We start from the raw sequence: 24,834 nt of genomic DNA on the forward strand, positions 1-24,834 counted from the left end.
GGTGGTGGCGGGCGACTTCAACGCTTGGGCTGTTGAGTGGGGAAGTCGCTTCACGAACCAGAGGGGCCAGATCCTGTTGGGGGCTTTTGCAAAGCTCAACCTAGATCTGGCCAACGTTGGGAACAAAAGTACATTTAGCAGAAATGGTGCGGAGTCGATCATCGACGTGACGTTCTCCAGCCCAGGACTGATCAAGAACTGGAGGGTAGACGATGGCTACACTAATAGCGACCACCAGGCGGTCTGTTATAGTGTAGACAACAACGAGAGGCGGCAAGCGACGGGTAGAGCCAACACTCCGACCGTTCGCGGGTGGAAGACATCGCACTTTGATGCCGAGGTATTCGAAGAGGCAATGAGAAGGGAGCGCGAGGGGGGCAGTTGGCTCCGCCAGACTGCTGACCAACTGGTTGCTATGCTATCGCGGGCGTGCGACGCCACCATGCCTAGGATTCGCCAACCTAGGAATGGAAAGCCACCGGTTTACTGGTGGACGGACGCGATAGCCGACCTTCGCAGTGCGTGCCTCCGTGCAAGACGGAGGATGCAGCGTGCGCGAAACGAAGAAGAGAGGACAGAGCGCCGTGCAGCATTCAGTTCGGCAAGATCGATGCTAAAGAGTGCGATAAAGGCCAGCAAGAGGGCCTGCTTCGATAGGCTATGTGCGAGTGCCAATACAAATCCGTGGGGTGACGCCTACAGGATCGTAATGGCCAAGGCTAAAGGCGCGCTGGTGCCTGCAGAGCGATCACCAGCGATGCTGGAGCGTATCATCGAGGGACTCTTTCCACGCCACGAGCCAAGTCCTTGGCCTCCGGCAGTCGAGTCTCACGTCCGACGTTCCAGTATCTCAGACATAGACCAGAGATGGTCGGCCAACCTGCCGAGCATCCAATCCGTGAGCGACGACAGCCGTGTCGAGGCAGGGGAGGAGGCAAGGGTTACGAATGAGGAACTCATCGTGATCGCCAAATCCCTAGAGGTGAGCAAGGCACCGGGACCGGATGGTATCCCTAACCTGGCGATCAGGCTGGCGATAAAAACGGCCCCCGGGCTGTTCAGGGCAGTCATGCAAAGGTGCCTGGATGACTGTCTCTTTCCGGACAGGTGGAAGCGGCAGAGACTGGTCTTATTGCCGAAGGCTGGGAAACCGCCAGGGGACCCACCGGCATACAGGCCTATCTGCCTGCTGGACACCGCGGGCAAGGTGCTTGAGAGGATCATCCTCAACAGACTGGTGAGGTACACGGAGGGTGTACACGGTCTGGCAAGTAACCAGTTCGGCTTCCGGAAGGGCAGGTCCACGCTGGACGCAATCTCTTCCGTCATCAAGACGGCGGAGGTAGCAATCCAGCGCAAGAGAAGGGGAATACGCTACTGCGCAATCGTCACGCTCGACGTGAAGAATGCGTTCAATAGTGCCAGTTGGGACTCCATAGCGCTCGCGCTCAGGAGCATCCATGTACCGGTGTCGCTGTACAAGATTCTGGAAAATTATTTCCAGAATCGAGTACTTGTTTACGACACGGAGGAGGGTCAGAAGTGCGTCCCAATTACCGCAGGAGTTCCGCAAGGTTCTATCCTGGGCCCGGTGTTGTGGAATGTCATGTATGACGGAGTGTTGAAAACTCAAGTTCCCTGTAGGGGTTGTGATCGTCGGCTTTGCAGACGACATAACGCTGGAGGTTTACGGCGAGTCTATCGAGGAGGTCAAGTTGACGGCCGCGCACTGTATACGCAAGGTCGAGGACTGGATGCGCCCCAGGAAACTGGAGCTCGCGCATCATAAGACGGTCACGGTTGTGAACAACCGTAAATCGGAGCAACAGGCGGTGGTCAGAGTCGGAGACTGCACCATCACCTCGAAGCGATCCCTGAAGCTCTTGGGGGTTATGGTGGTCGACAAGCTCACGTTCGGGAGTCACGTCGACTATGCCTGTAAGAGGGCCTCATCGGCTATTGCAGCACTATCTCGTATGATGTCCAATAGCTCAGCGGTTTATGGCAGCAAGCGAAGACTTCTTGCCAGCCTGGTTTCGTCCATACTTAGGTATGGTGGGCCAGTGTGGTCCAGAGCGCTAGGTACTAACAGTTACCGTGGTAAACTGGAAAGTACCTACAGGCTCATGTGCCTGAGAGTTGCGAGTGCGTATCGTACGGTGTCATACGATGCAATCTGTGTCTTGTCCGGCATGATGCCTATCAGCATCGCCATCAAGGAGGACAGAGAGTGTTTCGACCAACGTGACACAAGGGGCATACGAGGTACCAGAAGGTCATTCTCGATGCTCCGCTGGCAGCGGGAATGGTCCAACTCCACAAAGGGCAGATGGACGCACCGACTCATACCGGAGATATCCGGCTGGGTCGGGAGACGACATGGCGAAGTGAACTTCCACCTGACACAAATCCTGTCAGGCCATGGTTGTTTCAGGCAATATCTGCACAGGTTCGGACACGCGGTGTCCCCCATGTGTCCCGAGTGCGTGTAGGAGGAGGAGACTGCTGAGCATGTCTTCTTCGTATGCCCCCGTTTCGCAAGAGCGAGGAGCAACATGATGGCTGTGAGCGGGCCTGGCACTACTCCGGACAATCTAGTCCGGAGGATGTGCGACGACCCGGACATTTGGAACGCGGTCTGTGCGGCCGCCTCTCAGATTGTTCTGGAGCTGCAACGTGTGTGGCGGGTCAACCACCAACACGCCAGTGGTAGCTAATTACCAGTCTCCAGGTAGTTAGCTAGGAGGTTATAAGAGTAAAGAGGGTGCATCACGCGCAAAAGCCACTCCCCGACGTAATACTTAACCGTCGTTCCGGGAAGACCAGGGCTGGAGACTGGAGGGGTTTTAGTGGGTCGGGACAGGGATCAGTAGGTGTCTGGGCGAGTGTAACTACCCCAGCATCTCTCCCCTAGTCTCATCCCCACACCCTGAGTTCTCTTCTCAGGTGTCTGTTTGCAGATTTCCCCGCCACCTTTAAAAAAAAAAAAAAAAAAAAAAAAAAGGCCCCCGCCTTTGTGATAATTCAATTGTGGATCATTCCCAATTCATTGTTTAGTTATGACACAAAAAATGTATGAAAATAAAGACGTCTTTTGTTGCACCTGATTGCAGTGCCACTCAATGTGTTACTTTTCTTGTTCGTTTGGCTCACAACATTTCTCACCGCATTTCTCTTTCTCTGAGTATTGCTAATATAGACCATCGCACGGTGACATCACGCATCTGAGTTTGCAAGATACTGGTAACTATGTTTACCTTTACCTTGTCTACCTTGTGACCAAAATGCCTTTTAAATGTTATACGTGAAGTACCAGTACATTAAGAACAATAAAAAATTCAGCAGCATTTCCACTACGCACACGATTGCTCCACTAGAGCAGAAAGTCCAAAACGTAAATAAAATTACTACTAACTGTCAGAAAAGTGAGGTTAGAGAGATTCGGTAAGATGGTCTATTTGCTTAAGTTTTGGTCGAGTGAAGTTTCATTTAGAATAATTTAGTTTAATTTTAATATTTATTCTCCGTTTTGTAAATGTTTTTTTTATTTGTTCCGTGTATTTCATTGTACCGTCTTGAAAGTGTTTGAAATATAATAAGAAGCTTTAACTAGAAAAAGAGACAAAATATTATCTACAAACTCTATTTCGCCTAAGATTCATTTACTGCTCATATTATTAACAATTGCCTTTGTTGAGGTAGTTTTTCAAATCACTCGCTAATCTGCTAACTGGATAATCTAGCTCGATAATCGCTAAGCACTAAACGCTAAATTTATATTGGCGAAACATTCGCTAGTCGTTGACCTATTAAGTAAATTATGGTTAAAATTATTGCTGATTTAATCAAACGAAGATACTTAATCCTGAGTGCTTTTAACAACATGAATTTCAATACTTTATTATTCTAATATTTGAATCGAAAAAGTTGAACTGAAGTTACGGTAGTTTCAAATGCACTGCAACTCGAAAATACAGTGCTGTTTCGTTTTTTTCACGGTCAAAAACGCATTCTGGTGAATTTAGCGAGACTGGATTCGAGGCAATAATGGAAGTTAGTATTTTTAAAAAATACTGTTTTGTTATTATTTCACCAAGTCTACAGTTTCACTGGATTCAAGGGTGGATATTTTTTGACCGTGATAAAATCGAAACAGCACTGTATTGGGACAAGGAGAAATTTTAATCTTGATCGTTTCGAGTTTGTTTTTTTTCCATAATGCACCTGTAGAATATAAGATGACTCGAGCCCCTTCTGCTCTTGTTTCACAAACAGAAGAACACAAGACAGCATTATGACAATTCAATGTTGTTTAAATGAAGCATACGTTTTGAAAGTAGCTCACGCAATAAAGCATGCCAATCATTCGAAGTAATTCAAGAACATCATAAGAATTTGCTAAAAATTTAGCGAAATAGCGATTTGTTTTTCAAAGGTCAAAGATATATCGATGCTAACACGCTGGTAGGGTTTAAAAAAAAAAGTTTATATCGGAAATATATTTACAACGTTGTGTGAAAAATAGTTATAATATGTGATATTCCAATAAAAAAAATCATTAAAAAATTTCAAAATTTGGTAAAAGCAATTCAACGAGCAACCGTACCATACTTATTATTATATATCTGAAATAATTGGTGAAGCGATTTTTTTTGAAGTGATTGTTTTCTAACGTTACTACAACGAAATCGAAATAAATGTTCTTGGCCCATGCTTTTTTCACGTCACTAACGAAAGCATTGCTAACACCTGCGTGGCATGAAGTAATAAATTTAATCTATCAAAACAAATTGCAAAAATATGTAATATTCAAGTTTCATTTTTGAAGTATAAAAGTAGCATACAAACTGCGTTATTTAAAAAAAAACACAAAATGTTGAAAACTTCAAACTGTAATAAAACATTTTATTCGAAAAACCGAAAAAGGGCCCTTTCCGTGGAAGTGGGGAGAACTAGGTTTTGAAATTCTCTTATATCTAGTAGCCATGCAAAAGCAGAATGTAACCAAGTGGCTTCAATTTACAATAATGTTTTTTTTACTGAAAACCATCTGCATTTGAATAGGAAAGTGGTTGGATTCAGGTACCGGAACGCAAATGTAGCCTTCCGTTGAACTTGAACCTGCCAACTGGTAATTAGATCAAAATAAATAAATTTTCTTGTCTACTTACTTTCCGTCGGTTAGCTTTATCAAGTTTAGCTTTCAATTTAGCGGATTAAGTTGTTGCAGGAGAAAAAGTTTCTCTACCGTTATTAAAATATTGTCAAAATTGTTTTCATGAGCAAGGGGGAAAACTTTGACATTTGGGTGCTGTTTTAAAGTTGAAAACTTCTATCTAAAGAGATGAAAGTTTGATATCCATATTGATGTGAAATGTTTGCTTGCAATATTTCTAACTTTTCGTTCATAACTTTTTGGTTAAGTGTATAACAGGTGGATGGCGACAATATATGGTGTTATTAAGTTGATAAAAATTTCGAAATGAACTCTGTACACTGGGTATCTTTATACTGCTATCAGTACTCATGGAAACCACAAGTTATGATGTTTAGAAATGGTGATGACGAGGCGAGGAAATAAGAAGTGAAGTATGGCAGACTGAATTTCTACGAGCTCTGCATTAGTCGATTCCTGGCCGATGAGTTTTTTCAGTCAAGAAACATTATCGGCAATATATTAGAACATACTAATAACAACTAGGTAGGTATGTAGACGTATCACCAGCTTTTTTATGAGGCAATGGCAATTAACTTTGAATAAGTGAGAAACAATGTTCGGCCTACTGACACACGTTCGCTGTTACTAGCTGATATATCAAGTTACAAATTACCCGATAGTTTTACCTTTACTATAAATCAAGAATTACTAAATTGAATCCCTAGGAAACGGGTAAAGCTGATGTTATTACTCATAAATAGTGGACTTTTACCTGTCTGGAAAGGGCACAAGCGACATCGATGGTTGCCTGGGAGTCAGCTTCGATTTCTTGCAGAAAAGTTTCCCATGCACAGAATAGATTCGACTGACAAGCTGGCCTGAAATTGATAAAATTTTAGGAATGATTAAATATGCACACGAATAGGTATAACGAAAAAAGGGTAAATGATGCTAAAAAAAATCAACACTAGAGTGAGCGTAAATGTCAACAGCTGTGCATATAGATATCATAAACACGACAAATGGATAGAGAATTTCCCTAGTTACGTTAACTATGTCGATAGTACCTAAGCAAATGTGCACCTTACCTTTCTTTTCTTAATTCGCCATTCCGTTTTCGATAATTCGATACTAAAACTTGCAGTGCTTCAGCATGCTGTTCGTAAAGTTGTGCTAGTGTTTCGGTGAAGTCTGAAACTGCAAGAGAAGAAACCAAGCATGAGCATGGTAAACTACTGGTAAACATAAACTGCAATCATCTGTAAGCATCAGCTATTGTAATTCTGATACTCTATGTTCTGTATACATCTCTCAATAAAGTATAGCCTGAACTCATACCGACTGTTGACAGTTCAAAAAAATTTATTAAAGTTTTTAAAGGAACATGTAATATCATATTAAAAAAATAAGCTAACTAGATTCAGGATCACAATCTGCGGTACTTTGTGGCAATAAAAAATCTACATGAATTCCAGTAGTAAACAAAAAATATTTCTAATGTATCCCTGTTTACATGCTCAGTGTATAGCGAGGAAGTTAAAAAAAATCTAAAATGAATATTAGAAAAACTGTAACCAAATGATACTATACTGGTTAAAATTTCAACAAGCCGGATCAATATGACGCGATCGCTAGTATGCGAAAACGGTTCAAAATCTTGAAATAGTAGCAAGAAAACAGCGAATGTTCTAGTCAAACCTGCGATAAGCCTTTGGCGCCGAAATGAATTCCGGGAGCCATTGTTAAGGACATAATTAAGATGCACCAGCGAACCAACGATATCAATGATCCTAAACAAGCTGAAGAGGTATACCGAGGGTGCGAACGGTTTGTCAACAAACCAGTTTGGAATCCGGAAAGGTAGGCCCACGGTGGATGGTATTCAGACCGTCAACGACAGTGGAGGTAGCACACATTCATTATAGCGCAATCGTCACGCTACACTCAAAATATTTTTCACGTTATTGTTACGTGAAAATTCCTGTACTTATTCATTTTCTGTCATTTTGCATGTTTTATGTGACAAACATAACAGCTACGTGAAAATCACATGCATACTTTGTTTTATCACGTAGCATCTACGTCAACTTGGCAACGTCAAACAGAATAAAGTATCGCGTGAACTCTCCGTGTGAAAATACACAGAAATCAAAATGGCGAAGCTGTTGTCTGATGTTATCTTTGAACATGAAAGGAATTCCTCGATGACTTCCCAATAAGTGAGCTTTAGAAAAAATCATAAGAATCCGGCATCGAGATATCACACAGATTCATTCAAAGTTGCGAGGAATTTCCTTAACATAAACAGATGCAGCTAACAGTGATTATCGCCAGCGAATGTCGCAATATCATTTTGCCATTTTGTGTGTCGTTTAATTCATTTACGAATTGGCGATTTTGCATGCCCCACATAGGAGTAAATCAAGTAAAAAATGATCAAAAGTCAAGAAAGCAAAAGTTTATTAACCATGTTCTGCATAGTCTCATTTTGAAGTGTGATGCCTACTGATTCTTCTAACAGGTCATGAGCATCCAGAAGTATAGTTGACCTATGTTACAGCTGGTTGAAATCGATAAAATTTTAGCTTTCTGTTGTTGCATTCGATGCTTCCGTACCGTTCACTTATTTTCAAAACAATCAAGTGCAACGTAGTCATTCATCATCAAACTAACTATGGAGATTGTCAAAGAAGGTTAGTTTTATCAATTTGTAAACCTAGAGGACTTATAAATAGTCTCGATATTGCAGGGGTACATTTTAATAAACACAAAAATTCTGTAATTGAGATTATTTATATGTCATATTATATGAAGTAAGTAAAGTATCAATAAGTTTCAATGTAAACAGTCAATTGCAAATCGAAGCCTGTATGTTTCTGGGCAAACTGGTGGTTTTAGATCATCCGAACCAGTCCGAACTCATGAGTTACATCCAGTCTTAGCATACTCATCGTGTGTAACAAAGAGGCTCATATAATTTGCACAAAACACTGAAGCATGATGAAAAAAAAACGGATGAGTTGATTATTTTTTTCGCGCACTAAAAGCAAATGCACTCTGTGTGAATAAAGCAAAATACGCAACATCAGAAAGCTTGTATTGTAAAGAGTAAGCGCATGAAGCTCCCGCAGAGAGACTTTCTCGATCGCAACTGATAAAATATAGATAGCGCACGTTTATTGCTCAATGATAAGGGCACTATGATGAAAATTCTAGCTGGGAAAACTTTTCTGACTGTTTCCTTATTACCCTGTTCTGTAGCGTTTACGTAGAGCTCTGCGCTATACTCACTGTGTTATGCTCACAGCGTTTTTTTACTACCACGGTGCAGGTCTATGATAAATTTAGCTCAGACACAGTAAATTTACTGAACAGCACGCAGCTTTAGCTCGCCTACTCATGTGTGTAGTTATATTTCACACTCCCTACGCGCAAAGGCATCGCTCAATAAGGTTGTGCTTTTTTTCTTGCTCATCACAATGCCTACTAAAAACTGCTCCACTGTGTGCCCGTGCGACTTATCAAGCAACATATTTGAATATTTTTTGAAAACCATTCCTAGTCTCTTAAGAATTTGGGAAATCACAATTGAAAATTATACGTTGTATAAAACGTAGAACCTATCAGACAATCGAATGCTTTTCACTTACCGGTAGTCAAATTCTACGTGAAACTCACATGAAATGCATAAGTCTACTGAATAAGATTCACAGGATAAATCATCTCACCAGTTCATGATAAACTCAAATGACAATCACGTACAATCTACATGAAAATGACAGTGGAAAATATTCACATAACTTTTCCGGTAACTATAACGTGAACAATATTTTGAGTGTAGACCAGCGGTTCTCAACTTGCACTGAACCAAGTATTCACTTATTTGTTATTGGAAACGTCACATAACTTTACTTATTTCATAATCTAGTTCATGTTAAGTGTACACGATAAACTACATGTGAAAACCAGATGAAATTTGTTAGAACGCAGAAAAACTTTTAATTTGTCAACCTGATAGAAAACAATATCGCACTCTAGCCTGGGGGGCTAATGCGGTCTCGATCAACTAGGTTAGTTGAGATAATTCGTTATCGATATTGTTATTGGCACATTTTGCATGCTGTAGGATAAGTACAACGATACAACGTGCCCCAGTGCTGAGTCGAGAAAATTTCCAGCTCGAAAAGATCCTCGACCTGATCGGGAATCGAACCCGATATCACAACCGTGTAAGAGAGCTAGCCGACCGACATCGCTAACCACAGAACCACGGGGACCAACTTGATAGCTTTTATGTGAATACGCTTCATGTGCGTGGACAGATAATAGTTAAGAGATTTTCAGATGTGAAAAAATGTGTTTTTCGTCCGTATATTCAATATGGCGAATATTGCAGATAGTTTTCTGGAAGATTAGGCGTTTTTTCAAGCATTCCTTGGAGGTTATACAAAGTAAGTTTAGTAGAATTATGTAAATTGAAATATAAATCAAATCTATTTTTTAGAGTGTGGAATTCAGCTGTATTAGCTCCTAACATTTTAGTTGGACAACTTCAAGAACAGTTTGGAGCAAAGTTTCGTTGAATGGAGTTGAGTTATATTTGTAATGTAAGTTTTATTTACAGTTATGTTTATTTATTATTTGTAATATACCTCAGACATCATTGAAATAAAAAATTCAATCTCTTATATTTAATCTTTCATTTTCGGAAAAATGCAACACTTCAAACTGCCAGACCGAGCATTACATGCACAAGCACATGAAGTATATTGAATAAAACCAAGAATTCTCATCGCAGTAAAACACATACAGGACATGTGATTATTCCAATGCATATAAATAAAACCGTAATGTGAGTTTCGAAATGACATGCACATCAATGCTATTGGAAAACCTACATGGAAAAAAAAACTATATATGTTTTCCAACAACTTTTACATGATTACTTGGTTCAGAGTGGGGTACGCGTACCCCAGGGGGTACTCGAAAGCCTTCAGGGGGTACGCGAATGAAAAATCTGTAATGGCGCATAAAGAATTTGTTTTCTAAAATACATCATTAGTTTTTCAATCTTGCTCTTAAAACATTACTGTAGCCAGGGGCGGACGAAGGCTGATTTGAGCTGCAGGCGAAGACTGATTTTGCCGCCCCCTCTCAAGTTTTTATTTTATATGAAACGCATTTTCTATAGACTCGGAAATTTGATTAGACAGCATGTGTTGTGTTAACAATTCAAAAATTAACATTTCATGCTTTAATGTTGCAAATTTTTTTATCGTTTCTGACATATCAATTTCTTGAAGCACCTGTCTTTCTATCGATATTATCACTAAGCCACACAAACGTTCTTGCGACATGGTCGATCGTAGTTACGTCTTTATAAGTTCTAATTTTGAATTTCTCTCGCCACTTGTTACTTACTTACTTTACTTTACTTTACTTTTAGGCGACAGACCGATAATCAATCCAGTGCCGAATCCAGAATACGTCGCCATGTCACTCGGTCTTGGGCTGCTATCCTCCAATCGCCCCTAACACCAATTTCGCGTGCATCCTCGTCGACAGCACACATCCAACGAGTGCGGGGTCTACCCCGAAGTCGACGACCTCTATCGGGATTCCTGCTGAATATAGCCTTCGCTTGACACTCATCCGGCATTCTCGCTACATGCCCAGCCCACTGAAGCCTGCCGTGTTTTATCCGCTTGACTATATCCGCCGATTTGTATGCCTGGTACACTTCATGGTTCATGCGGCTGCGCCAAACACCATTTTCTAGTTTGCCGCCAAGGATTGAACGCGAAATCCTACGCTCAAAAACACCAAGAGCTCCCCGATCAGCCTCTTTCAGCGTCCATGATTCATGGCCGTAGAGAGCCACCGGAAGAATCAGTGTTTTATAGAGTGCAAGTTGTGTACGAATTTGCAAACTGCGGGACCTTAGCTGGTTACGTAATCCGTAAAAGGCCCTGTTTGCGGCTGCTATCCGCCTCTTTATCTCACGGCTAACCTCGTTGTCACATGTCACTAATGTTCCCAGGTAAATAAATTCATCGACTACTTCAAATGTTTCCCCATCTAGCTCCACCGCAGCACCAACCTCCGACGGACTACCACACACTCTTCCAGCCACCATGTATTTCGTTTAGGCAGAGTTTATGACAAGCCCTAATCTCGCAGCTTCTCGCTTGAGATGTCCGAAGGCCTCTTCCACTGCTTTACGATTAATACCAATAATGTCGATATCATCCGCAAAACCTAGAAGCATGTGCGATTTCGTAATGATGGTGCCGCTTCTCTGCACACCAGCCCTCCTTATAGCACCTTCCAATGCGATGTTGAACAATAAGTTCGACAGCCCATCACCCTGCTTCAAACTATCTAACGTCACGAATGGGTCCGATATCTCACCGGTTATCCTGACGCTTGATGTAGAACCTTCAAGGGTGGCACGTATCACCCTAATCAGCTTTGTTGGGAAGCCATGTTCGAGTATGATCCGCCATAACTCATTTCTCTTAACTGAATCGTACGCTGCCCTGAAGTCTATGAACAGATGGTGCGTCTGCAAGTTGAATTCTCGAAATTTTATCGAGGATTTGTCGCAAGGTAAACATTTGGTCCGTCGTGGAGCGTCCCCCTCGAAAACCGCATTGGTACTCGCCAACAAAGGACTCCTGCAACGGCCTCAGTCTGTGGAACAGGATGCGGGAGAGAATTTTGTACACGGTATTGAGAAGAGTTATGCCCCGATAATTGCTACAGTCCAGGCGATGACCTTTTTTGTAGATCGGGCATATGAGACCCTCCAACCAGTCCGAGGGCAATTCTTCATCAGACCACACTCTCAGCATGATCCGATGGATGGCACGATACAGCTGTTCGCTCCCGACTTTGAAGAGTTCGGCGGGAATGCCGTCCTTCCCAGCTGCCTTGCAGTTTCTCAGCTCTTTCACTGCTTTCTTCACCTCGTCCATGGAAGGTGGATCCACAGCTTGACCATCATTCTCAATAGTCATCCTGCTCCTTTCGACTCCACTGTTTCCCTCACCGTTCAACGACACACTGAAGTATTCCTTCCAACGCCTGGCCACCTTTGTTTTATCGGTTATCAGGTTCCCCTCCCTATCGTTGCACATGACAGGAGCTGACACGTTTCGATTCCTAATTCCGTTGACCTTCTTGTAGAAGCTCCTCGCATCGTGCCTGGGGAAGCAACCTTCCGCCTCCGCAAGAAGACGCTCCCAATGCTGTCGTTTCTTCCGGCGATGGAGTCTCTTTTCACCGGCTCTAGCATCTCGATATCTACCCACGCTCTGACGAGTCACAGCCGTGGCCAACATGTGACCCCTGGCGCGGTTCTTCTCCTCCGTCACTCGCTGGCACTCAGCGTCAAACCACTTATTGGACGCAGCTGCCACAGTTGTACCCAACACTTCTCGCGCTGTAGTGCTGATCGAACTGTGGATGTGTCTCCTGCGTTTTCATTGTATGTCTTTTCCAGGAGCTCAAAGAACACCACTTGTTACACTAATGGGTAAAGTGAGTTAAATTCTCAAAGATACAAATCATTTAAAAAAGTATGAATCAGTTGATTTTTTGTGATGTAGTTTAACGCATTCATTGGAGTCGTCTCGGCTGGCAACATGGGTGATAAAATAACAAGTTCTTGGTGCATTTCATGTCCATCGATGTCACACTCTTTCTTGTGTGTGAGGATTTTCTGTAAATGTAGACAACTTTTCTCTAACTGATCTGTACTACAACCCATCAAGCTGTGAATATCATACAAGAAGCTGAAACTGTCAGTGTGATTTTTCATTAACTGGAATCGATCATCGAACGATGCAATAGCTACATCCAATACAGAATAGAAGAAATTCGCTTTGAAAGAGAGTTTTTTCGATGTAGTTGGTTCATCTGACTGTTCGTAAGCAAACTGTTTCTTTGTCATTCTCGGCCGAATTCATGTTTCTGTTTGAAACTCCGGATTTACTTCTAAAATGTCGGCACGTTCTTTAGCATCAGTAATGACGCTATTCAAACCTTCATTTCTCATATTTTTCAAAAAGTTTTAAACGCTGCCTCTCAAGTCTATAGTGTTTTCGAGACTGCTATTTATTTTTTGAAGGTACTTACTCACTAAATTGATTTTGAACAAAATTGAATGCCAAGCTACTAAACTGCATAAGAATTTGATTTTTTTTAATTTTTTTTTGCTAGGCTTTTTGCAGTATTTCTTGCAAACGCATCTTGCTTCAGATCCTCGATTGCTTCATATAAGGCATAATAAATTTCTCCTATATTAAACCTCAAGGGAGTGACAGCATCAATTCGACTTTCCCAACGCGTTCCACTCAGAGGCTTTACCGCAAGAGAAGTAATGTGTTTTTTGAACGATGAGTTGAAGCAGAAAAGAAGTTGAAAATTTCTTGCACGACACTGAAAAAGTCTACTGCATCAAAACATGACTTGGCACCATCGCTAACAAGGAGATTGAGAAAATGGTTGCTGAATGGAACGGATTGATTTTTACAAAAATTGATTTTTACAAAAAAAGTTTAAGATCATTAGTTTAAGAGATTATGACAGATCTCGACGTTTCATGCATTCTAAGACCATTTTTTTCAATATCGAACATTTTACGAACTACCTGTGCATTTTTTATCGGCCGAAAAAGTGAAACTTTGACCGCTTCGAGGCACCACTTTTCGAAGTCCGACTGAGCTGAAATTTTGCAAGAAGACTGTGGCATGTGGAGTGTTAGTACAACGTTAGGGCATCTTCAGCGGTGGTCTATTTTTGAAACAACTTTATACTAGATTTACACCAGCGAAACCTGAATAGAACTAGCTAATATAGACCAATTTTTCGTTCTCCGCACCGGTGTTGTATATCTTGTTGTTTTAAACCGCTGACATCTGTCACACTGTCAACAATTCAATACCCTATGCTATCAGCATATGAGACTTGTTAAAATTATATTTAACAAACGGAAATTCGGTAATTTTTACGCACATTAAACGAATACTTCGGCAAGACACTTTATATCCACGAGACTTTATGGATTTGACCCGAGCGTCAGTGACATTTCTCAGGATGGATTGGTATGATCGAAAAATTTCTGCTACAAGTAGGGCTTCGGAGGATAGCGAAAAATATTTGATCGCGTAGATGTTCATCTTCCGTTTTCGTCTCATCAATCTTTCAGAATATTGCAGTTCTTCAAGCTTGCTTTCGTTTTTGAGGATATTGAAACAAGCCTGCATTTTAAACGTTTTCAGTTCGGTGTTTTCGAGGAACGTTTTTCTGGCTTCTCAAGGTCTTCTCTAGTCCCACTACAATTAAGGCGATTAACAAATAGCCAACATAATTGTCATCCTGGTGGTTGATGGTTGCAAACCAAGTAGTTGAACCTACGGTTATGGTCTCCCAGAATTCCCTCTTTTGCAGGCCGGTTTCCTTGAAGCCAAAAACGAAAAGCCGCAAAAATGAATTGTGAATTGTCATAAAAATCTTTGTTTTATCTATTCCTCAACACTCGCCAAACGCTCATATTGAAATAGCTAAAAATGAAGTATTCAATTAAAATATGACATTTCATCCACCTATTGGTAGCGTACAAAGGATTTTAGAACGATCTATTTCTTGTTTCAAAAAGTGACAAAAATTGACCAAAACGTATACCAGTTTCAAATTCTTTCAATTCAGATCTGGTATAAAACAAAATTTACACCACCGGTGCAGCAGTAAATTTGAGTTTGTTCCAAAAAAATAGATCAAAACAACGATTTGGACCACCGCTGAAGATGCCCTTAGTACATGAAAATGTGGATGGTCGCGTCGCACGTGAATGGAAATCCTGCTAGAGAGAGAAAACATTTCCTCGTCGCTTAAAAAATAAGCACACGCATTAGCCGTCTGTTTGCCGCCCCTCGATGATTGACGAGCAGGCGACCGCCTGCTTCGCCTACGCGTTAATCTGCGCCTGACTGTAGCAATCAAACAAACCATAGTTCAATTTAAAATATAAACAAGACTACCACAACATGATCTACCACTACCCTCTTCCACTCTGTGAAAACATTCCAAGCCAGGGGGTACAATCGATATGAAGAATATCGCAAAGGGGTACGCGAACAAAAAAGGTTGAGAACCGCTGCGCTAGACGATCTATGGCATTAGAAGAGAGGTGATACCGCTCATTCGCTTCGAAGGCTTCATGTCGGTGCCGTCGTTCACTATTTTTCCAGAATCGAGTGTAATTAGTTTTTAGTTATTAGTTTATTTATCCATCTAACATAAAGTCTTAATGAATATGAATTTATCACTATCGTCAACGTCATTATGTAAAACAAGCAGATTTTGCTACTCGACTGGAGAAACAACTGGAACGCTCGCCAAATTCGAATAAATCTTCAGCAGATGTAAATGCACGTATCATCGAAGACATAGAGGCATTAAATCCAAACGCTGTGCGATAAAACCATGTTTGGAGAAGAGTATAAGTCCTTAAAGCACGCGATGGAACACGAAAATCAAGTAAAGATAGTAGTCTGGGACAGTCTACTTCGTTGTTCAGGAGCTTAGCGACAAATGTTGCCTGCTGAATCGTCTGTCGTCGATCTAGGGTGTCAAGATTGATAAGCTTGCACCAATCACCGTATGGAGGCAAATTCTGTGGGTCACGCCATGGCAGATTTTTTTAAGCAATTCAGACAAATCTCTTTTGAACTCCTTTAATTCGTAAACTCCAGGTCAGTTGATGTGGAAACCAAACTAGTGAAGCATTCTCTGAGATGGGTCGCACTAAAGAGCAATACAGAGCTTCCAAGCAATACGGACCATTAAAATCTTTGGCTATATTGGTTATAAACCCCAGCTGACGATTAGCCTTAGCAGTGACGACCGATCGATGACTAGCAAAGGAGAGTTTCTTATCCATTGTCACACCCAAGTCATTCATCTCTTCAACCCTGTTGAGCACGACTCCATCGATGTGGTAGTTGAACATTGTAGGCTGCGAGTTCCGATGAAATGTCATTACAGAGCATTTAGGGATGCTGACAATCAGCTTATTACGATTGCAGCATTCTACAAACATATCTAGTAACTGCTGCAAACGGTGACAATATTCTATGCAATTAACGGCGAAATAGCAAAATAGAGTGTTAGAATAGATGAGAAAATTATCGCAAGTGCACTAGTTATGGTTACATCGCATAAGCACAATGGTACCGACTATGGCAATAATCCATTCAAACTCCATAGGGCATAACTGGTTCTAGCCATATCTAGTACATTTTCAGGTATTGCCATAGTTGGTTATAGCTCCCTCAGTTAACAACACAGCGAAGAGCTAGAAATGCGATTCAATTACCGTAAAGGTGCCGTAAAGTTCCATTCCTGGTTCGGTGTTGTGGGATATTATTTAAAAAGAAGAGTTGAAGTTTAAGTTATCCGGGCTATGTTCGTAGGGTTTACGGTAGACATAACCTTGGTGATCTAGGGAAAGTCGATCAAAGCGGTTGAGTAACCGGCTGACTGCACTCGCGGAAGGTCATAAATGTGAAAAATCGCAAACCGCAGCATCGGAAACTGAACTAATGGCTCCCAGCGGTCTCTGAAAAACTTGAGGGTTGGGTTCTAAGATAAGCTCAGTACGCGTTTCGGTGGAGGTTACGCCAACTGGGCGTCTCTCACAAGTCGTAGATATAGTGAGTCACTATACACAGCATGTGAAAGAGAGATACTCCCTCAGTTACAAACACAATTGTCATAAGGCTGTGTGTGTGGTTGATCGAGGTGTGCTACGAACGGAACACAATGGTAGAGAGTGATACGATATTATTCTTGGGGGAAATTACCTTCCCAGTCATTTATTTGCAGGAGACATCGGAGATTGCGGGTTCGAGTCCCGTCTGGATGAAGATAATTGTTTCTGGTTTAAGTCACACCTTCTGTTCTCGTTCATTTTTCACACCCTCGTAAAACTACATAACTTGAAATGTATTCATAAGACAAAAATTGAAATTAGTTCGTGAAGCGGTTTACAATGTTTCAAGTGTTGTTGCTTCAACTTCATTGGCTTGTGAAATTATTTGATGTAGTCTTTTTGAAAACCCTAAACACAATTATACACCTTTTTAAATTTAGTAAGTGGTGCTCTGGAAGATCTTCATATCATTTTTAGAATCATAAAAACATACACAACGAACGAGTAACTTAGGAAAAAGGGACGCGTAGTTCGTGTTTACTAGATTTATTGGGCCGAGTCTTTTTCTGTGTGGATTGATTAAAGGCTTAGTGGATTCTCTTTAGATAAGGGTAAATAGGTTCAAAGATAGAGCAAAAACATAAATAGCCGCGGGAGCAATTTTGCATTTATATTCAATAAAGTTATTTCAAATTTGTCACACGATACAGGTGGTTGAAATATGTTCACAAAACTGACTGACTGTGTTTCAATGTCACTTCTTTTCCAAACTCAGATCTCAATTTATCAGAAAAAAGTTAACAATAGTTAATAATAAATGTTCCACCTAAAAACATACGGACTGACACTTGCACTTTTGCATTTTTAGCGCAACAAGAAACCGGACACTGACTCAACCCACACCAGTTGCTTTTCTAATTTTGAACCGAAAATTACTTCAGACCTGGTATGAAAGTACTATCCGAAAAGGTTAGTTATCGGAACCAGCTATAAAAAACATCATTAATACAAAGGCCTTTTTGCAAAATGCACTGGTGCAATATACAGCAAAATTGATGATTATAGACTCATTCCTGCTTCCCCCTTCTATATTAACTGGTGAATTAACTGCTAACATAAAAATACGCAAACGGGGAAGCTAGTGCTATATTCAACGAGCAAACCCTGTTAGCTGAGTAACCTAATTTTAGAAGTTCAGAATAAGTAAAGGAGCGGTGGTTCTACAATCACACAAAGAAAATGTAATATGATAAAAATGAAGCAAACGCATTTGCTACTTGTTGAGTGTTTATTCTCTAATAGTTATAGGTACCCAAATATGTATGTGACATGCTGTCAAGTTCGGGTTCATTATTATTCATGACACATTAGCAGAGCTAGGCAAAGGCTGATGAACAGGGGACCTAAAATCAGCAAGGCATGATTTTATTTTCCAAGCAAAAGTGATCCTTCCTTTTCTTGTTTTGTTTTGTATATAATACTGTAATACTTCAATCCCCTCTAGGTTTGGATACCAGTTACGCCTATGTTTATAATAATATCACCCTTTCCACTTTTATCAACTAACGTAGGCACTCCACACTGTGGAAATTGGGTCGGTTCTCCAGTGTGCGTATAAGCGCTTGGTTAGTAAATCAAATCACAGTGTTTTGCCCTTTTGCTGAGCACGGAGGAGGTTGATTATAACTGATATGAAACAAAAAATGGTACTGCCTCTGTATTACTTACTAATGAATTTTAATTCAGCAACTACTGTAATCATGGCCTTAGCATAATGAAAAACTTGTTTTTTTGTTTGTAATTATATCATTACCATCATGATGCTTTGAATAGATTAATTGAAGAAGGTCATTTTTTTTTTTCAAGAATTATTCTGACTGTAATTTTGTTTTCGTAAGAAAAAACCTAATTTTGTTTTCGTAAGAAAAAACCTAATCAGGTTTCAAACATTTTCGGTCCTTTTATATAAAAGCGAATACTCCCTTGTACATAGAATTAAAAAGCAAAATATACCGTACGCATGCGAAAAAAAAGTTTTCCTTTTGCTTTTTTGCTATAGTTTTGAAATAACAGACGACTGCCGAATGATACCTCTGAAGGAAAGCCACAAAGAGAACGATATTGCTACCACGAAGGATGCTGTATATTTTTTATGTACTGTTAAGCAACATGTTTTAATTACGAAATTATTTTGGCTAATGGTGAGGAACGATGTGTAATATGTTTTTGTACGCATGCAAACATCCATTTGGTGAAATGCCAAATGGATTCAAGGTGCTATGCATGCCACCGAGAAAAAAGATACATATATAGTGGTATAAGTTAACATACAACTTCAACATTTTTCAAGAATGAAAAACAGTTCCATTGACTGATTGTTTTCAAACATGCTACCAAATTTTTGCATTGTGTAAAGTTTCTCGACTCACAGATTTCCGTCAATATTCGTCAGTATGGACGTGATAATAGAATTTAGCATTCCACCGGCAAAGGGCGAAAAGGATGGGCACAACCGCACAACATCCTGAGATCCGAAAAAAAAAACAAAACTAAACTGATTTTAAAATTGTTCAAAATCAAAAGGTACTCCACCTTTATACTAATATCCAAACATAAAGATTAAGTTAAATGGTTTTGAATTGAATGTTTTCGATGATATTAAAAAACTCGTACTCTATTTTGATACGCTTCTACCTATTTTTTGGTTTCATCAAACTGCAATTTTATAAATTACATGAAATGCAAAATTAAGTAAAGCAAAGCTTCGGTGCTACATACCGCCTACCGGAACTTGAGGATCTGTTTATAAAACACAAATTTCGCGGCCAAACGTTGGTACATAGGACAATTGCGTAGCTAGCGCTACGATCCTACTGTCACTCAGCTCATTTCGACTGTCACTGTCCGCTTTGTCCCTGTCCTGTACACTAACAGTCGACCGCACGTTCTGTGTTTATCAAAAAGAAGGTTAAGTTCCGATAGTGAAATGTAGCACAAAAACCTTTTTCTTTGCTGTACGTTCTTAGGAGAAAGATGAAAAAAGTATAATCCAAAATACAAAAAATACATGCACACACAATTTTTTTCCTTATTACCCTAAAAGTAATAATGCAAAATGGTCCTTTAGGTAACAAATCTGTTACTTCAAAAGCGATAAGTTCTTCTCCAGTCAAGTAACAACACATACTGTCATATATTTGGCATATAATACGGGAGTACGACTATCTAATAATGGTCGTTTCAACCACATGCAAAATTTTCACCTGTCGAAAAATGCTCCCTTTCCATCTCCAGTCAAGAAATAACAGCAGTATATAATACATACTATGTGCATAAATTTCACATGTAACTAGTTTCTTCTATCTCCCATTCTTCCGGTGTGCGTGTATGGTTTGTTCGTTGTACGCATATGGAGTAGAGCAAAAAATGACATTTTCTTCCGTCATACAGTTTGCAAACGTTGATGATTTCAAAGACTTCATATTCTGTGAAAAGCGTTAAAGAAAAACCAAACATTTGCTTGCTTGCAAACGGATGCAACAACGTTGAAAACATTCATTCATCGCTTCACTGAACTCATTTGGACCTGTTTGAAGTTACAAAACTCGTGCTCATCTAGAGCAACATTCGTAATTCCAGCAACTCCAGCAACACTGTATTGCATATTTCCATTTCAAGGGGAACGAAAGTGTGGTGTTTCTAATTAGACATTTAAGCTGACTGGTGAGATTCTGCTTATGCATGAATAAATGGGACAGAAATGAACCTGATCGTTGCATCAATACAAATGCAGCGAGTGATGTCTCGGTAACATAGCATTGCGGTTTTTGATTGTATGTTCTCCTGCAGAAACACATACAAGCGTGTAGTGTTTTTGATTACTTTTTGGTTCTTACCTTTTGTGTGTAATGCGCGGTCATAAGAAACTAAAAGTAATAAAATGTTGCTCAAAAGTAACAAAATCTTCCCCGTTTGTGTTGGGTGTAGGGTAAACAAGTATAATACCCCCTCCCCCCTCCTTATACATCAATATTGTAGTAATGTTTATAAAAAAAACAAATTCTTTATACAGTTAGATACACTATTCAGTTGGTAATGCACTGCTATGATTTTGGTTTGTAATAATTGTTACACAAAAACGACACAATTTCTTTAAAAATAAAAATTAAATCGCAAGCCCCCTAATCTACCGGGACAAAACGCCCCAGATGCAGTGTAATATGCCCCATGCAATAGATTTATATGTCTCTATTACAGCTCACTTCAGGATGTCATTTAGATAGGGACTGTCTATTGCATCAAAAAGTTTCTACAGGATGGTCCTAAGCACGGGAAATGAAAGTCCGCGGGTTGCACGTACGCTAAACGTGATCAAATCGGTACGCGCCTCGATTCCTCACAGCTCGGTACGTTCCATCAGGAAATTTGCGAAGGAAGCCAACAATTTTGAAAAATCTATATGAAAAATCACCACTTCATTACGGAGCGGGTGAAGGAGCTACGACTGACTCTATCGAAGAGATTACTTTTTGAAGAAGGGAATAATGATTGTTTTTTTCCCGACAAAAAGCTGTTCAGCATCGATGCTGTGTCCTACAACTGCACAGACCGGTTTATTCCACCGAAGAAGTTCGCGGATGCTCCGCAGAAAGTAATATTTAAGTTCCAAATCAAACATCCGGCTGGTTCAAAGATGTTTGGTTTGGTGGCACCAGCGATTTGAAAATGGTGCCTGTTTGATTGATGCTAGTATTAAAATCCATACCAAAGTGAATATCGCTATTCTTGGGTGCTTTAGTTTTATACCATGACTTTGTCAGATTAAGAGATAGAATTTTTTAATCTTCTGCAAACTTGCTCAAAATGGTTAGTTTTATAATATTCCAGAAGAAACTCATCAAGTTTATCAAAAAGTAAAAAAATCAAATATTTTATTCACCCACCCATTACACCCAGTATGGTTGATATAGGGTGTGGAAGAAGTATGAGTTAGATGGTAGTGGCGAGTCGAAAAATGTAAACAAAATCCAAATGAACAGTGATGACGTCATACCACAAGTCGTTGTAAATCTCTTATGGATTTTTTTTTGGGATTATTATTATACTTAATTCATAAATGTTTATTCTGAAAACAATATATTAGTGGACTGTACTAGTCTCGCACTATCTTTTCATGTTGTAAATAGAATTAGTTCATCATAACTAAATGCCATTATTCCGTATTTTCAAAGCACGTACCTGTTTCTTCTGGAACTTCCGCGCAATGATTTTAAAAATGACTGCTGTAAATGCGGTTAGCCTACAAGAAGATCCTTCACTTGATATCCTTTTCAAATGGTCAAAACTTTATTTACTTCGTAACGCATGTTTCTTCGAATAGCATTGAAGACTGGTGTTTTTTTCACAATTAGTAGTAACGCCATTACAGGAAACTGCACAGTTACACATTTCTTAATCTTCTCATTTTTGGCAGGGAAATAACCAAATTTCCAATCCATTTGATTTTAATTACACTTGAGCACTGCAAAACCATGAAACCCAAACATTGGTGTGACGTAGCACCCTTTCGTAGCAACGGTTGTATAAATAACATCAGAGTAGTTTTACACATGATATACAAAAATAATGTAGATGTAGATGTAGAACTATAATACTATTACCACACCCTATATAAACCATACTGCATTAAACCAAACTTCATCATCCAAATAAAGTACTTGAAAAACTGATAAATTTTTTAGAGGATATCGCTAAAATCATGAGTTTCGTCACAAGCATCAATGTTCCATTATTTGCAATTTCGTGCAGCGCCAATAGATTTATTTCCTCATGCGTTGGAAGGGGTGATCCAGAGATTTTTCTCCTCAGAAAATCTTCTGATGTCTGCTATCCCACAACCATTGACACCTATGTCGGTGGTGGGATTCGAACCGAAGGCCCCGCTAATTTTTTCACAGTGCATATTTTTTGCAAAGCATTATCAACTCCCTGCGACTCATTCCTGGAAAGTTTTTCTATATAGTTAAAGGCTTCTAAGGTTTCTTCTTATGGTTGATTAAAAATAAGCCTCAATTCTACTGAGAAACTCAATTTGTCAAATATGTAAATAATAGACTTTTGCTGTTGTCGGTGGCACTATAAGTATTTGATAATTTAGTTTATGGGCTTAGAATTAGTTGGATTCAAATCTGTTGGAGCCCCGTGATTGGTACTGTAGACAGAACAATTTCCTCTTGCATATCGAATAAACAAACCGTTACGTCCAGCCTTGCTAATCGCATATAGCGTACTAATGAAATAAATAATGTTTAATCATTTCGATTTTAAGAATAATCACACAATACCATTGCATAGCAACAGGCACCTGAAGAAATTAATTCTATTAGATTTAAGAAAAAGCTGGCACAATTCAAAACTTTTCATTTTTGAGTTTTCGAGGACAAACGATGCCAAAAATTGGCCAATTTTATCCCACAAAGATCCGTTTAAAAATTCACAGTAAATTCAGAGTTATAAGTAAATGTGCCTTTGCAAATCAATATTTTTTATATATATTTATTTATTTAATTATAGGGAATTTAGCTTTTAGTCATTCGTCACTTACAAATCAAATTAAAAATATTTTAAAAATATTGTTAAAACGGGGTTTCAACTTGTACAATTTGCTTATAATATATACGTATATGTACGTAATAGACCCAAATAGGTACAATAAGAACGGAAGGTCCTAAACTTGAAGCTTTCATGGTAATGAGAGGGGTAATTTTCTAACGCTTATTTTTAAACACGTTTTTCGTCAAACTATGAGGTTTGAGTTTTGCCAGTGTTACAAAAAACTGATAATATGTGTACTCCCCTCACTCTAGCGCGATTCGTTTTTGCATCCGACTGGGCATGAAACTAAAGACGTGAGGTATTCGTGAATTGTTACGGATATTGTGAAACCAATCGTGTCTTTGCTATCGAAAAAGCTTCATTATGAGTACGTTGTTATATTTTGAGTGTAACCAAAAGTAACGAAAATATTTAGACAACCAAGCCCGATCGACTCCCCAAACTTTTCTCACCATATCCGAACATAGCATATAGCAGAAGAATAGGTCCCTAATACAGAAGACGAGGCGAGCGGCGAATTACTCGTTTGACCAATTTTGGTTTTGCAGATGGCGAGTCGGCTGGATTTTGGACGAGTATCTCGCTTGACACTCAGGGCCAATAGATTTCAAAGTTCACGACCTTTCGATCTCTATGGTTTTTCGATCACCAATTTCACCTATTGCACACCGAATGGTTATTTTTAACCCAGATCAACTCAACATATCATCCTTTGTTATGAAGAGACAGGAATCACATGTTTATAAAACATCCCACGTCCTATAAAATATTACCGAACGGATAGTAGAAGAAGCATACATAGTACTATACTAGAAGTATTCGTAGCTGGAATTATATATCTATTTATATGGTGCAATTGTTTTTTGTTGAGATAAATGTATCTCACAATAATCAGCTCAGAAAAATACCTTAAACGATAGTAGGTATCCATGCAATCCTTTTATAATTTCTAGAGACTGAATTTAACCAGCTTTCATTGTGGATAGATATTTGATAAAATGTGTGCGGAACCGTTCTTCAACCTCCCTAGATGGCCACTCACGCCAGTGTCTACAGTGATCAAACCAAACTTAAACCATGTCCGCTTGAACGATGCTACTAGCATTGATGAACGGCAACATCTTTTGAATAGCTGCTGGTAGATGTTTCGATGTAGAGCCATCGCCACGTAAAAGCCGTTTGTTTTATATATTTTCGCGACAGTGTCATGCTTTGACTACCCGACTAGAAAATGAACTGCACAGCACTCAATCAATTGCTTAGCGCGAAGCGATGGTGTGTATAAATTCTCGAATTTTACTCCAACATAGAAAAAAGGTTAATTTTCCCAAGCCGTGGTGAACAA

The 24,834-nt window shown here is 39.8% G+C and overlaps 1 protein-coding gene across 1 annotated transcript in view; it reads right to left on the reverse strand.

The window, feature by feature from the left end:
- Window positions 1-24,834, reverse strand: part of LOC129725800 (uncharacterized) — a 181,548-nt gene that overhangs the window by 120,348 nt on the left and 36,366 nt on the right. The window contains 2 exon segments of the mRNA XM_055682025.1: window positions 5,931-6,036; window positions 6,247-6,355. Of these exon segments, the coding sequence (XP_055538000.1) occupies window positions 5,931-6,036; window positions 6,247-6,355 (215 nt within the window).

The sequence above is a fragment of the Wyeomyia smithii genome, chromosome 2 (genome assembly GCF_029784165.1).
Source record: "Wyeomyia smithii strain HCP4-BCI-WySm-NY-G18 chromosome 2, ASM2978416v1, whole genome shotgun sequence".
Taxonomy (NCBI): Eukaryota; Metazoa; Arthropoda; class Insecta; order Diptera; family Culicidae; genus Wyeomyia; species Wyeomyia smithii.